At 42.6% G+C, this 13,470-nt stretch overlaps 1 protein-coding gene across 1 annotated transcript; it reads left to right on the top strand.

The window, feature by feature from the left end:
* The first annotated feature begins 5,423 nt into the window (after window positions 1-5,423).
* Window positions 5,424-10,569, top strand: gfi1b (growth factor independent 1B transcription repressor). The gene is made up of 7 exons (XM_079289858.1): window positions 5,424-5,558; window positions 5,962-6,062; window positions 6,615-6,773; window positions 6,876-7,132; window positions 7,269-7,406; window positions 8,298-8,463; window positions 8,869-10,569. The coding sequence occupies exons 2-7, from the start codon at window positions 5,969-5,971 to the stop codon at window positions 9,048-9,050; spliced, it is 996 nt and encodes a 331-aa protein (XP_079145984.1). The 5' UTR covers window positions 5,424-5,558; window positions 5,962-5,968; the 3' UTR covers window positions 9,051-10,569.
* Window positions 10,570-13,470: the final 2,901 nt, after the last annotated feature.

The following is a 13,470-nucleotide window of genomic DNA, read 5'->3' as shown; positions in this document are numbered from 1 at the left end:
TTTCCAAAGCAGCCATTTTGGCAAGTCATAGTGAGGTAAACACAGGTGTAATTGATCAAATTAATTACAGTACCAGCCGACGTACTGTGTCACAGCCAGTCCATTGAGCCAGCATGCACATTACCCACATATCCTCACATCTTCAGGTGGCGGTGACATGCCGAGAAATGCAGCAATGCGACAATTTCTCAAACTTTCAATGAGAACAGGCCCTTTTTCACAGCAGACGTGTTGACGCACAGGTGTCCCCAATAACGACATTAACAATTGCTCGACAGCAGGACCCCGAAGCTGAAGCAGCTAAATGGAACTCAGCCCTCGTTGTTGTCATTTGACTTGTCATGTGACTTTCCTCCTGTGACGCGTCAACGTGTGTTCGGTAAAGAAGGCTGACATATTGTGTTCCTGCAATGAGGAAATAAATCAAACTCAGGAAAGTACAAACCCAGGAGTCCAATGACAAAGCACATATTGAGCTCAGTTGTTCAACATCACCATACAACACGTGTATCACGCCACACTTAACGAACTGGAACTAGGTTTTTCCAACCCACAGCATCGGATGCAGTTTGTCACGCACTTATACTGAACACATGCACAGCCTCACAAAGAAAAATAGACCCAAACCTCCACACTGTAGAACAAACAAACACAAGTTTAGAGAATGCATTAAGACAACAGATATGGTGGAAAACTCCCAGGAAGTAATTAAGACAAATATATGACCTGATACTGAAAGATTACTTACCTCAATCTTCCCCAAGTTTAATTTAGGAGCTGCATTTACTATTTATTAAAAACACCACCTGGCCTAATGCATTTACCAGTTCCAGCTTATTAGTCTATTCATGTCATCTGCGCTGCATTTCGGGCTAGACACAGAGTCACTCATTCAAATTGAGAAGGAGGCCAGGGGGAGCCTTGCAGAATCTCCCATCTGAAAAACAGGGGATAAATAATCCTGATGGACATGTCATTATCGTCAGGGTGTCTGCACCCAGCAGCTTATTCTCTAACGGGAGTAATGAATCAGCAGCAGAGAGCCGCGTCGGCTCCTAAGATCTCCTTTGAACACTTAGGACAAAACGCTCCACATGCTGCAGGATGAATCCCACCAACTGCTCCATTAGCGCGGGATACTGAACCGTCCCAACGCAGTCACGTGCTATCGAACCCAAGACGACAGGAAGAAACGAATCAAGTATCAGATTTCATCTTACTTCTAATAAAGTCAGCCAAAACCTTCTCCACCCCCACACACACACACACACACACACACACACACACACACACACACACACACACACACACACACACACACACACACACACACACACACACACACACACACACACACACACACACACACACACACACACACACACGGAACGACAATAAATTATGAAGTTGAGCCCGATTTTAGTGTGTGCCAAAACAAAGATTTGATGATTGAATGCTCTCCTGTTTGTTGATTCACAGAAGAGGTCACGGCGCAAACGTCTCCCTGTTCAATCAATTAACTGCTCGGTCACGGGGTTTGGGAGTCTGGGTGTGGAAGGTGGAATCAAATGACGCGGCTGGTTGTTGTTGTTGTTTCACCCTCCGAGCGAGCGTCTTCGATGGCACAACCACGAACCCCGCTCAGTGAGGACACAAAGAACCTTTATGCAGCCCGAGCACTGGAAACTACATTTGGCAAGCGGTTTACCAAGGGCCTCTATTTTCTCCTCGGTGAATAATCAAAAGCAGTTTCATAAAGCACACAAACAGCCTGCTCAGTGCACTCGATGCAATGGTTTTCAATCAACCCAGCCGAGAGCCGGCTCATTAAAAAACAGGGCTTTGGGCAACAACTGACAATTATTTTGAGTACATATTACATCATGTTCAGAACTATTTTTGACTTATAATAATGACAGCTTTCTGGTCTATTTAAATATCAGAAAATACAGCAAAACACTGATGCCTTCAGGTGTCTTGTTCTGTGCAAAACCCAAAGACTTTCATATCACATCACGTCATAGTCATTGATTGTTTTTGTTGCTAGAGACATAACAATGAATCCATCATAAAACGAATCAATTCATTGACTTTTGACAATAATTAGGTTGAGTATTATCCAAACTTTTACTTCCTTTATAGAAATTAAACTGGAACCTCCAAAACGACCGAACAACACTTTTACATTAAAACCTCTACGAAATACAGGTTTCAGTATTTCCTTAATTTAAAAAAAACACCAGTGAGAGGAACACTTTGAAATTTAAGGAAATGAAATGCACAGAAAACAGCTGAAAGAATAAAATTCAATTCAAAAGCATTAGAGCATTTCAGAGACATTGTTTTTAGTCATCTGGTCAGACATTGAGCACATGACTTCAGTACCTCTGTAATCCTAGCTACAGCCCTGTAAGATATTAGTGTTTTCATAAACTAGCAAAGTTGTGACAAACAAACATTAAACATGGCGACAGCCCAGCATGATGTGAGAGATGGGTCGAGGAGGTCAAACTGTGACACTAGTGAAGCATTTTTGTCTGCATGGTGGCAGGAGAGCCTGATGACGAATGAACGAGCACATGCTAGCAGGATATTAATGATTGACATGATAATCAAATGAGAACAGGTGTTATCCATGAGTGATTGCAGACGAATGATATAAGGCAAAGGGATATGATGCAGAAAGCTGCAAGAGATATGCCAATGTGATGCATTATGAGGCAAACAAATAAGCTAATTAAAAAAAAAACACACAAAGGCCATGAAGACAATCTGTTATACCGACATGCATGATGACAGTCATGCCGGCCAGAACCCGCCGAGGTCTGAGGCTGAGAAGCAGCAGAGCTGCTGCTGTATGTGGACTGACCACTGGCTGCTGCCTGTCGTAAACAACTCGCTGAGAACAATGGGCAGGGCTGGGTTTACTTTATCCGATTATACAAACATGCAGGCGTCTTCCCTCTGGTAAAGAGACAACTTCGTCAAACCCAACAGACAACGCAGATAGAACCACAATTAAACGTGCAACGTCTCCAAAGCCCATCACCGGGTCTTTCCAAAAACAAGTCAGTCCCAACGCAGAGAGCTAACGTTAGCTGGGAGCAGCGACCCACGCTCGGTCGGGGATTCATCTTGCCTGTCAGCCGCGTTGTATCCGCGGAGAAGCAAGCCGAACGTCTCGTGCGCAGTACAACCAGTCACATGCGTTGAGATTCGCTGCAAGAAACCCACAGAAGACGTGAATAATCGGACCTGTTTACCTGTTAGAGTAGCTGCACTCCACAGGGCGCCGCCATCTTTAACACCTCACAGCCAATCCCGCCGCAGTCAGCCTCCGCTGTCGGGCTGCATGCAAACTAATCCCCCAAGTTAGCGCCTCGCAAGTCGCAACCGCAACTTCAACAACTTTTTCACCCGAACAACATCTAAAATAAACTTGGTCAATTATATGTATAAACACAGAAGTAGTATTTAATCTGTAACCCCAGATATAGTTTTGCTCTGCTGCAGAGCTAAGATTGTTTTTCCCATCTCCTCATTGGTGGAAGGATGAAATGTGTGTAATGCGGTTTCGCGTGACCCACATGTGAAGAGCGCACGCGCAAATTAGTTGTTTTTTATCCCAGGTAGTGGGGAGATAGATATGGAAGCTAATTAATGCAAAAAATGAATACAAATAAAAAACAGATGCAGAAGTAGAATGTATGCATGTATGGAGGGGCATAACTGAGCTACTGAGGCAAAAAATTACGAATTTTAAAGACAAAATTAAGTAAGTATTAGTTCTATGTTTGTAAGTCAGAGTTATGAGGTGATGATTCAAACTGTTTTATTTACATCCTTTATCATAATTGGGACTTGTATTTTACATTTTTAGATGTAAAAGGTTAAAATTCAAGCCCAATTATGATGCCAAAAGTTTAACCAAATATAATTTGATATGAAAATAAAAATGGTGACTTACCAGAATTCTTACGCAACATGACTATTTTTGGTTTGCCATTCCTTACATCTTAACTATTTTTTTGTCTTTCCTGCCATAAATGTACTTCCATATTCTCAATACTATAAGCTGGACATTTATTTAACATTTTGACATTCAACCTAATATAATATGATGCTACGTCATTGTCATTGACAAAATGTCTGCAGTCTGTCTCCAGGAGATTTATTCAGATTGAGCTGCTGGCTGGACGACATGTTGGGTGCTTATCCAGTGTATTTTATTGATATTCATATTCGACCAAGGCTTTACATGAAGCTCTATGAACTTGACCATCTGACAAGTCAGCTACTTTTTTTTATACATATACATGTATTTAAAAACTGGTGTGTAACCATAAAGTAAGCACACATTACATGAGATATTTCTAAAGTGCTTATTAAAAAGATCTGTTCAAAAGTGTTGTGAGATGGTCACAACTGAGTGTAACTGATTCAGAGGTATTTTTTGGATGAATAAATACAATTACATATTATAAATGCATCTTTTATCAACGTCCAGGAAATACCCAACGTCCCAAACTCCAATATAAGCGTCAAGATTTTAGACACACACTCTCCACAAGATGTCGCACTTGCACTTCTTTCCTCGTATAAATCCTCTCCTCCTCCTCCTCCTCAAAATGTGTCTCGACTCTTCGACATGAAGTTCTTTTAACATAATTTGATGAAACAAAAAAAAACAAAAAATAATAATAATAATTTAAAAAAAGAAAAACGTAAAAAAAGCTCACTCATTTTGTCATTTCAATCTATCTTGTCACTGTGCTCATGCATGACACCAGCATCCTCAGTAGGAAGAAATCTCTTGTCTGAATATTGACATGCTTTCATAAATAAAGACAGAGTCAACAGTGTCGATCTCCCAGACTGGTTTAGTGTGTGTGTCTTTGGAGGAGCTACAGTCTCATGTGATCTTCTGGCCGTTTATTAAATCGTGCACACAATGCACAGCATTACTCCGAGTAAATCCTGTAAATCAAACATTGTGAGGTGGAAATAATGTTGTTCGGATTTTGTTCGTTGGAAGAACTTTTGTTTTTATGCTTTTTTTATGAAAGAAAGAGTAACATAAATTGATGTATGTTTGGTTTGAATTTAAATGAGGCAATGAGGCAAACATGGAAACAAACTGTCTTTCATTTAAAGCGCCGAAACGCTGTGTTCGAAACGAATATGCATGAGCTTCAATTTGATCATTTGACCCTAACGTTTTACACTACATCGCTCTGTCTACACTAACTGTTCAGTGACAGCTAAGGCCCCGTGTTATATGCAAATTTCCATCTGCAGGTTGGCCTTCTCATTGGTTGAAACCACAGTCAGATTCCCCTGCGAAATTATCTGATTGAAAATCAGGGCGGGGAGAAAAAGAGAGAGCAACAAGTGTGATGTTTTTTAAACACTGCTTTGCTTTTCTGACTTTTAGGAAGGGATTTTTTTTGCGACGCGTCTTTCCTCCGCAGAGCCGCTTCACACCCAAAAGAAACAAGGACAAATATTATTGTTAATAACTGCACTTTTCCTTTCGACGGGGACCTGCTCGGTTAACGGTGAGTTGAGATGTGCCGACTATAACTTCTAGACCCTGCGAGTGAAACTTTTGACGACTTGTTTTCCTCACAAATAATAGAATCATTTCAACATCTGAAATATTGAAACTTCTGTTGGCCTATCGACCAAGTATAAATCAATACTAATTCATATTAATCAATTAGTGCGTGAGTTTAATCGAATAAATGCAACAGTAACTGAGTAACGCACCTGCCATTAACGACTGAAACGATAACTTCAGAGTAGCCTGACTGGAATTCAGTAAAATCTTAGATTAAAATGCTTGTAGTGACCGTTTTTTCTTTTTAACAAAATGTGACATAAGCAATATTTTATTGACAATCATGCTATATTTCAAAAAGAATTCATTGGTTCGCTAACGATTTTTTTGGGTGTGTGTAGGATCAACATGCCCCGGTCATTCCTGGTGAAAAACAAGCGGTGCTCGTCCTATAATGTTCACCGATCACACGAAGACGAGCCTGAGGCCCCAACGTGTAAAGGTAGGACTCGGGGAAAAAAAGAAAACTGTCTGCTGTACTCATGTGTCTTTATTTTAAAGCTGCTGCTGCGTTCGATACACATGCATATCGAATATATTACTGAAGTCATACACCTCAAGGTTAATTACTGAATAGATGCTTCTTAAACAGAATGTCCTCCAAGAAGCATTGCAGTTGTTACAGAGTATTTACTTGCTGTGCAATTGTTATGTCCATAACTTTTGAACACAGGGAGAAATCACCCCCCTTCCAGCCACTTGCTCTCAATCGTCTCCAAAACACAACAGCAGGTTGAAGTCAAATCAAATGGATTTAATATCCAAGAAGCATAAAAACAGATACAAACAGTTACAAACCGAATCACACGACTAATAACAAAATAAACATATCAATTCCATGAAATGTGAGAGCTAATCCGTGCCACCGTATGACTCCTTGGTGGCCAGCAGAAGATCTGAAATCCCCCAGAGTTTCAAACCCCTTGTCCCCTCAAAGTTTCATCACACAGAGCCGTGTCTGTTGCTTAGAATTCAATCACACTTTTATTTGCAGAAGACACATCGGAGGTCCAGAGCACAGAAGACAGGCCTCAGTCTTCCCCTGCGGACCGCTGCTCCTTTGAAAAGGAGGAGGCCGAGCTGAAACCCTTACCTGCTCACCCAGAGCCAGCCAGGCCCCCCATGGCTCCCACACAGCCATACTACCTAAATGGTGAGCTGCCAGTGCATTCATCTCTCATCTTTTCCTGCCACCTCCATAAGCTTTCAATCCGATGGGTGATTTCTTCTTCTTTTTTGTGTGTGTTTGCTGTAGGTGTTCACCCCTCAGAGCCCCACATGGACGGATTCGCTCCTTACTTCAAGTCGTCGTACGGCTGGGAGCCGGTGCCGTCCTCCTACAAGCTCCGCCAGTTGAGCTTCAGCCCCACGGTGCTGCAGCACACCAGCGACCTGTACGGCACCCACATCAGCCGCAGCCCACAGCCTCAGCAGCCTCAGCAGCCTCTGGACTGCAGCACGCACTACTCCCCCACCTCAGACACCTACTACCACTGTATCGCCTGCGAAAAGGTGAGCGCAACATTTTTTGTTGTGGTTGTGAAGCTTCTCGTATATTTATTGAGGCCAAAAAGGTCAAATCTGTGATCAGCTGGAGATTCAGTCGAACTTGTCAGCCACCCTTATCAACGGACTGCCTCTCATTTAGGTGTTCTCAACGCCCCACGGCCTGGAGGTTCACGTCCGGAGGTCGCACAGCGGAACCAGACCTTTCGGCTGCAGCATTTGCAGGAAAACCTTCGGCCACGCCGTCAGTCTAGAGCAGCACATGAACGTCCACTCTCAGGTATGCCGGGGACTCAGAGACGCTGAACAACACAACACATTACAAGCTTCTGTTTAGTGGGCTACTATCTAAAAGTAGCTATAATGCCCGGTAAGAGGCCACATCTTTCCATCCCAACGTCTTTCGGTTTGTGACGTAGGCGCTTTGTTAAAAGTTACTATTCTCTGTGCCCAAATTGACACGACCCGGGTGACATCACTATGACATCACCGGGGTTATTATGTATCTGTAGAGCTCGTTACAGGGCATTACATCACTTTTCACAGTCTGAGCAGCGTTCAGCGAGATGAGTGAACCCAACGTTTTTGTGTAAAATGGATGCATTGCCCCAAAGTGTCCCTGCTGCTTTGAACTTACCTGAGTGAAGTTCAAAGTTTGTTCTTTAGTTTGTTCTTTTACTAAATACATTTGATAGATATGAAGATATGAAGTTCATTCAAATTCGTTCAGTCATATTGAGGAAATGGTCATGGCTTATCTATTTACAATTCTTTCAAAGATCGGTTGATGTCACAGGATTAGGTTTTACAATGTATGACTTAAAACTGATCCAACAATTGCAATACAAGGTCAATGGAAGAGCAACTTGCAGGTTGACTTTTATTTAATTTGTACTTAACCTTCCTGAAAATGTAAAAGTGAATGCAGGATTGTATATGTTTACATGAGGTAAGGGCGCACACTCAGAGGGGAAAGTAGCGGTTTTGAGCAATGCTTTTAAAAGCGCTGTTTTTTCAAAATAGTTTTTTTCATATTACGGCTAACGGAGTTGCTGCCCTTGCCTTCTTTTTACTTTGATGAATCTGTCATCGTGTCAATGTCTGTTTTCAGGGCCACAATGAATCGTGAAGCTTCAACCTTTCTGTACTTGTGCTTTCGTCCCTAAATCAGGAAAAAAGCTTTGAGTGCAAGATGTGCGGCAAATCCTTCAAGCGCTCCTCCACGCTCTCCACGCACCTTCTCATCCACTCGGACACGAGGCCTTACCCCTGCCAGTACTGCGGCAAGAGGTTCCACCAGAAGTCTGACATGAAGAAACACACCTACATTCACACCGGTAAGTCACATCATGCAGATTGTCTGTTACAGCAGGTGGCCATATATGAAACTGTCCATGGCTCCTCTTGCTGTAATCTTCTGCTTTCCAGGTGCAGCATGCAGGAATTGTTTCCAGGAGTAATATATCTACTGATAAATCAGAAAAAGAAACTTAACCAAATGTCCTGTGGATTTGCATATCTGGTTTTCCTGCTTCATGCGGAGCTCTGTGAAAGGAAGTCTCTGTGAATCTGAACAATGGCATGATTCTTCACCCGTAGTTATGCATGCTTATCTTTTTTTTTTGGGGGGGGGGGGGGGGGGGTACCTTTTTATGGTGCGCATAACAAACCTGAACTTCTCTCCACAAAATGATTTGGAAAAGATTTCTCGCTGGTTTATTTGTGTGCGTTTTATTTTGCAGGTGAAAAGCCCCACAAATGCCAAGTGTGCGGCAAAGCGTTCAGTCAGAGCTCAAACCTGATCACCCACAGCAGGAAACACACGGGCTTCAAACCGTTTGGATGTGACATTTGCGCCAAGGGCTTCCAGCGCAAGGTGGATCTCCGCCGGCACCACGAGAGCCAGCACGGCATGAAGTCATGAAGAAGCACCGCAGCCTCATGTGTACCATACTACTCAAACAATGAGCTGGTATTAACTTCTGCTTGAAGGCGATTTAACAAAGAAAGAAAAAAAACGTCACCTGGATCATGAAGAAATTCTATATGTGTTAATATATTGGAAGTGATCTCTCAGAGATGCGTTTACATGTGGCTGAATGCGCTGTTGTCATTCAGATTTTAAATATGCTTTTGGCTTTTGACGACAAAAAGGCAGCAAGCAACATTATTTTTGGATTCCTATAATTTATTTGAAGTCTGCTTAATTGTATATTATACTTTCGGGAGTCCGTGTGTGTGTGAGTTGCTAAATGCTTTCCGTTGAAATAAAGTGTGAAAAGCCGGCACATGGTTGGTTGTTCTTCTAGATCTAGACCACAGACATGCAAAGTGAAACGTAAAATCATTTGCACCTTCAAGGCAAAAGAAACATGCGCACCGTTTGTCTAAGATGAGCACTGCAAACACAATTTAACTTCAACACTCGCCTCTTTTATGTGTGTTTTCCCAGCCACGCTCACGTCGGAGCAGGATGTAGAATGACTATAGGGACTGTGGCCTCGGGTGAAAAGCTCTTTTGGGACCAGAGATAGAGTGCAGCGGAGGAACGCTGCATTCAAATGACACGCCTGGAACGCCATGCAAATCCCAGGCCAGAGAGATATTCGTCAGCGGGACAGTTAGCATCCGTTTTATTCGGTTTGAGGCTCAGCAACTTCCTCCAGAGACATAACCGGCTCTATAATCTCAGTAAAAACAAAAAAATCACAATTCCACAAACTGTCAGAAGTTTGGCCACACACCCTTGTCTACATGGAATGTAACTGCTTGGCCGTTACAGTGCATTGAGTCCAATGGGATACAGGGATTAATGCAAGGCTGCGGAAAAGGGATTGAGCCGTTGCCACACCCAGCCAGCCTTCTGGATTAACATCAACAAACAAGCGCCGAAGACTCACCACCTTCCTCAAACACCAAACCTGTTAGGACATTAAGCTGCTTGAGGCAAATCACATCATCACCGGTGCCTTTTAAATCTGATACCAACTGGACCAGAAAACACATCACACCTGTACGGAAACCGCTCCACTGACTGCCGGTTGAGTAAAATGTTGAAGTTAAAGTGTCACTGCTGCTCTACAGGGCCCTAAACAGTATGGCTCCAAAACATATTCTCACTTGCTGTGGCCCAATCAGATCATCAATGTGTCTCCTGAATGCAACGAGAATTACAACTAAACCAGGTGAATTTGGTCAATATGATGCTGTTCTCTGGAACTGATGATCTGAGATCTGCGGTAACCGTATCTTCCTTGAAAAGCATCTTGAGACAGATCTCTTCTCTCAGGATTTTGGTAGTTAGTGTGTTCCTGACTTAGGTTACCTTCTGGGTGCATTTTACCCAACTTGTGGGGACATACATCTGATAACACAGTCACATTGTGAGGACTTTCCTTCTTTATTGGGACAAAATGCACATCTCCATTTTGTAGATCTTTACAATATAGGGTGAAGACTTGGTGGTAGGTTTAGGGTAAGATTGGTGTACGGGTTAGGTAAAGGTTCGGTTAAGGTTTATGTTAGGCTAAGTGTAGGATTAGGCTGGTAGAGTTTATAAGGCTGGTGTAACGTTCCAGGAAATGAATTCAAGTCAATGTAATGTCCCAAAAGTCATGAAAACATGTGTGTGTGTGTGAGTGTGCAAGTCCATGAGTGCAGTAGTAGGATAGTTGTTAAATCATTTTATATTATGTATATATGTGTGTGCATTTTGTATGGTTGGCTGAAAGGCTGAATTCAAATAAAGTATTTTTATCATTTATTTTTGTTTGTTTGAGTTTACCTGCAAAAGTATTGATATAGAAATGAAAAGAAGTGATCATAACTTCCCCAAAAGTGTATTATTCACCTATGCTGTGCCACGGGGAAATCAGTGTCTGCACAGGGAACAGAGGAGACGTGAGGGCTTACGGTCTGGTAAACAAATCTGAGGTCTTTATGCAAAATGTGTTGGTATTGCCAGGGCAACAGCGCCCGTTGTGATGCATTACAGTTCGGACCTGCTGCAGCCACCGCTGCATCCTGGTGAGAGGAGACAGAGCAAATCACAATCCTGCACAGGTAACCAGCAGAAAGAAGGGACATGCAGGGTGGGACTTACGGTAACAAACAGGACATGGGTCCTGAAAGGGGAGGGGTGGTGGTGTGTGTGTGAAGGGAAGGGGAAGGGGGGGGGGGGGATGCGTGCACCTGTAACATTCATCCAACTGTGTATAATTGCATGAGCGTGACAAGATTAATGTGGAGCCATTTTGATTTAATATAATGTTTTTCACAGATGTCAGAGGAAATGGCAGATGAGGACTGTGCTGGAGTTGTTTATGTGGTGATCCAGCTTTTGCTCATTTGCATGTATGTTGCCTGAGGCATGGTAGTGTCCTGAAAGCTGCAAATTGACTTGATGATTTTTCCAACAGTTACGGCTCCACCTGGAAACAGTTTCTTAGGGAAGTGTTTTTTTTTATTTATTTATTCATTTTTTAAATCAGAAGCTGCACGAAAAGACGCATTGAATATATTTTTTAAGTATTGTTTGCAGTGTGACTGCAAAGTTGCTGCCTAAACAGTGGAGTAACAGCACAGTCGGTACCAGAAACAGTCTCAGCACTAACAACAACAATGATCCACCAAATCGGTTCCATCCAAGAGACCATTGAAGAAAGAAAAAAGAAAGAAAAATCAAGTTTCCAAACATCAGCGCTGTGCCTCAAAACCAACAAACCCCAATCCAAATGCGGCACCATCTCACACAAACACACACACAGAACCTAAACATGGCAGAAATTTGTCTTGCAAATTGGCTGCATGCAAATGAATGCTGGTACCGTGGAAACGCTGCAGGATGGAAGGACGGCCTGAGGCATCCGAGGCATATTCATGGGAGTAAGAGAGGGAGATCTAAGAAAGGTTGGAGTCTGAGTCATCGTTTACCGTTGGAAGACATCCGCCACCACCGTACACAAACATTTTATCACACCTAATATCTCCAACTGAACAGTTTTTGCCATACACTCCCTCCCCCCCCCCAAAAAAAATCCCATTGACAGTTGTAGGACCCAGATTTCTTCTCTGTTCATTCATTTTTATCTGATTTCATGTCAACTGTTTTAGCCGTTGACTTGTTTTTCATGTTCCTCATTACAAATGACTAACGCAAACCTTTCATGTTCTTAGATTTAGCATTTGATGGAACAGCATGTTATGTGCTTTCAATAAAATTGGGGCCAACCGTATAAAATGAGTGGGTTTGAACTGGTTCATTGTGTTCCGGTTTATACAAAGAAAGACGGTTTGGAAGTTGAACTCAGGGGGTAGGTTTGGCTTTAATTCTAAAAATGAAAAATAGTTTTTATTCAAGTGAATCACAGGGAAGAGACAAGATGATGCTGCAAATCGGCCTACAAATCTGTATGAGCGGTGTGACTAATACAGAGCTGCTGTTTTATAGTGCTTTCCCAGAATGCACCTGTGCAGAAATACCACAGTTCACAAACGACTGAAGTGTCATTTTATAAAGAACATAAATATGAGATGCAGTAAAAACAATTCTGGCATTTGAAAGCGATTGCAAAAAGATGATGCAAAGAAATAATGAGTGCAAGAACTCGGAGCATCCGTTAATCAACAGGGAGAAGCTGGAAAAGTTTGGAATGCTGAAGATCCAGAACACGTTTGATGAATAAAAACAAAATGTATAAGTGAAGGTTATAGGCCCTGAAGTCATAATAACAACCACAGGGAAGCTACGGAATTGCGTTGCCTTTGTAGAGTCAGTGTTGACTGACATGCCAGTGATCCATCATGTTGTTATTTTACACCGACAGAATAATCCAAACAGAAACACAAGCTGTCAGCAGATTTCCTCTGCATGACTGGTCACAGGGATATGATGTGTGATCACATCCGCTGCTGTCACACAGTGTCGGGGTGAGATACTATTTGATTGCCGGTGACACTGTGTTGTGGCCCAGCACGTCCTGCGCTCCCATAGATAAGTGCGGCGACAAAACATGCACAAAAAGCCACGCCTACAAAGTGTCAGAAAAAGACCACGTTTTCCTGTGGTGTCCTTTTTTTGGGGGATTTAAATCGTCCATTTCACAAGTAAGCAAATCAACACGATGCCTTCAAGTCACACTCCAATGCTGGAAACAGAAAAGAAAAACATTGAAGCTGCTCATGAACGATGACGTGGTTACAAGTGAGAGCTCCAGGAATCATTGAAAGTTTAATTTGAGTTTCTAAAGTGTGATGTTCAATGACCTTTGGACTCTTCGTCAGCCCACAGTCGAGCACTGGCAGCCAGCGAAGGCCCCATTTACATGCATCCCTCGCAAAATGCA

This window comes from Melanostigma gelatinosum, assembly GCF_949748355.1.
Source record: "Melanostigma gelatinosum genome assembly, chromosome: 18".
In the NCBI taxonomy this organism is placed as follows: Eukaryota; Metazoa; Chordata; class Actinopteri; order Perciformes; family Zoarcidae; genus Melanostigma; species Melanostigma gelatinosum.
This window is presented reverse-complemented; position numbering and strand designations above follow the sequence as displayed.

Bases quoted from the DNA above. Each gene is read 5' to 3' on its own strand.
- gfi1b (XM_079289858.1), top strand. From the start codon at position 5,969: ATGCCCCGGTCATTCCTGGTGAAAAACAAGCGGTGCTCGTCCTATAAT. The intron at 6,774-6,875 runs GTGAGCTGCCAG...TGTTTGCTGTAG, and splicing joins ACAGCCATACTACCTAAATG to GTGTTCACCCCTCAGAGCCC. The intron at 7,407-8,297 runs GTATGCCGGGGA...TCCCTAAATCAG, and splicing joins ACATGAACGTCCACTCTCAG to GAAAAAAGCTTTGAGTGCAA.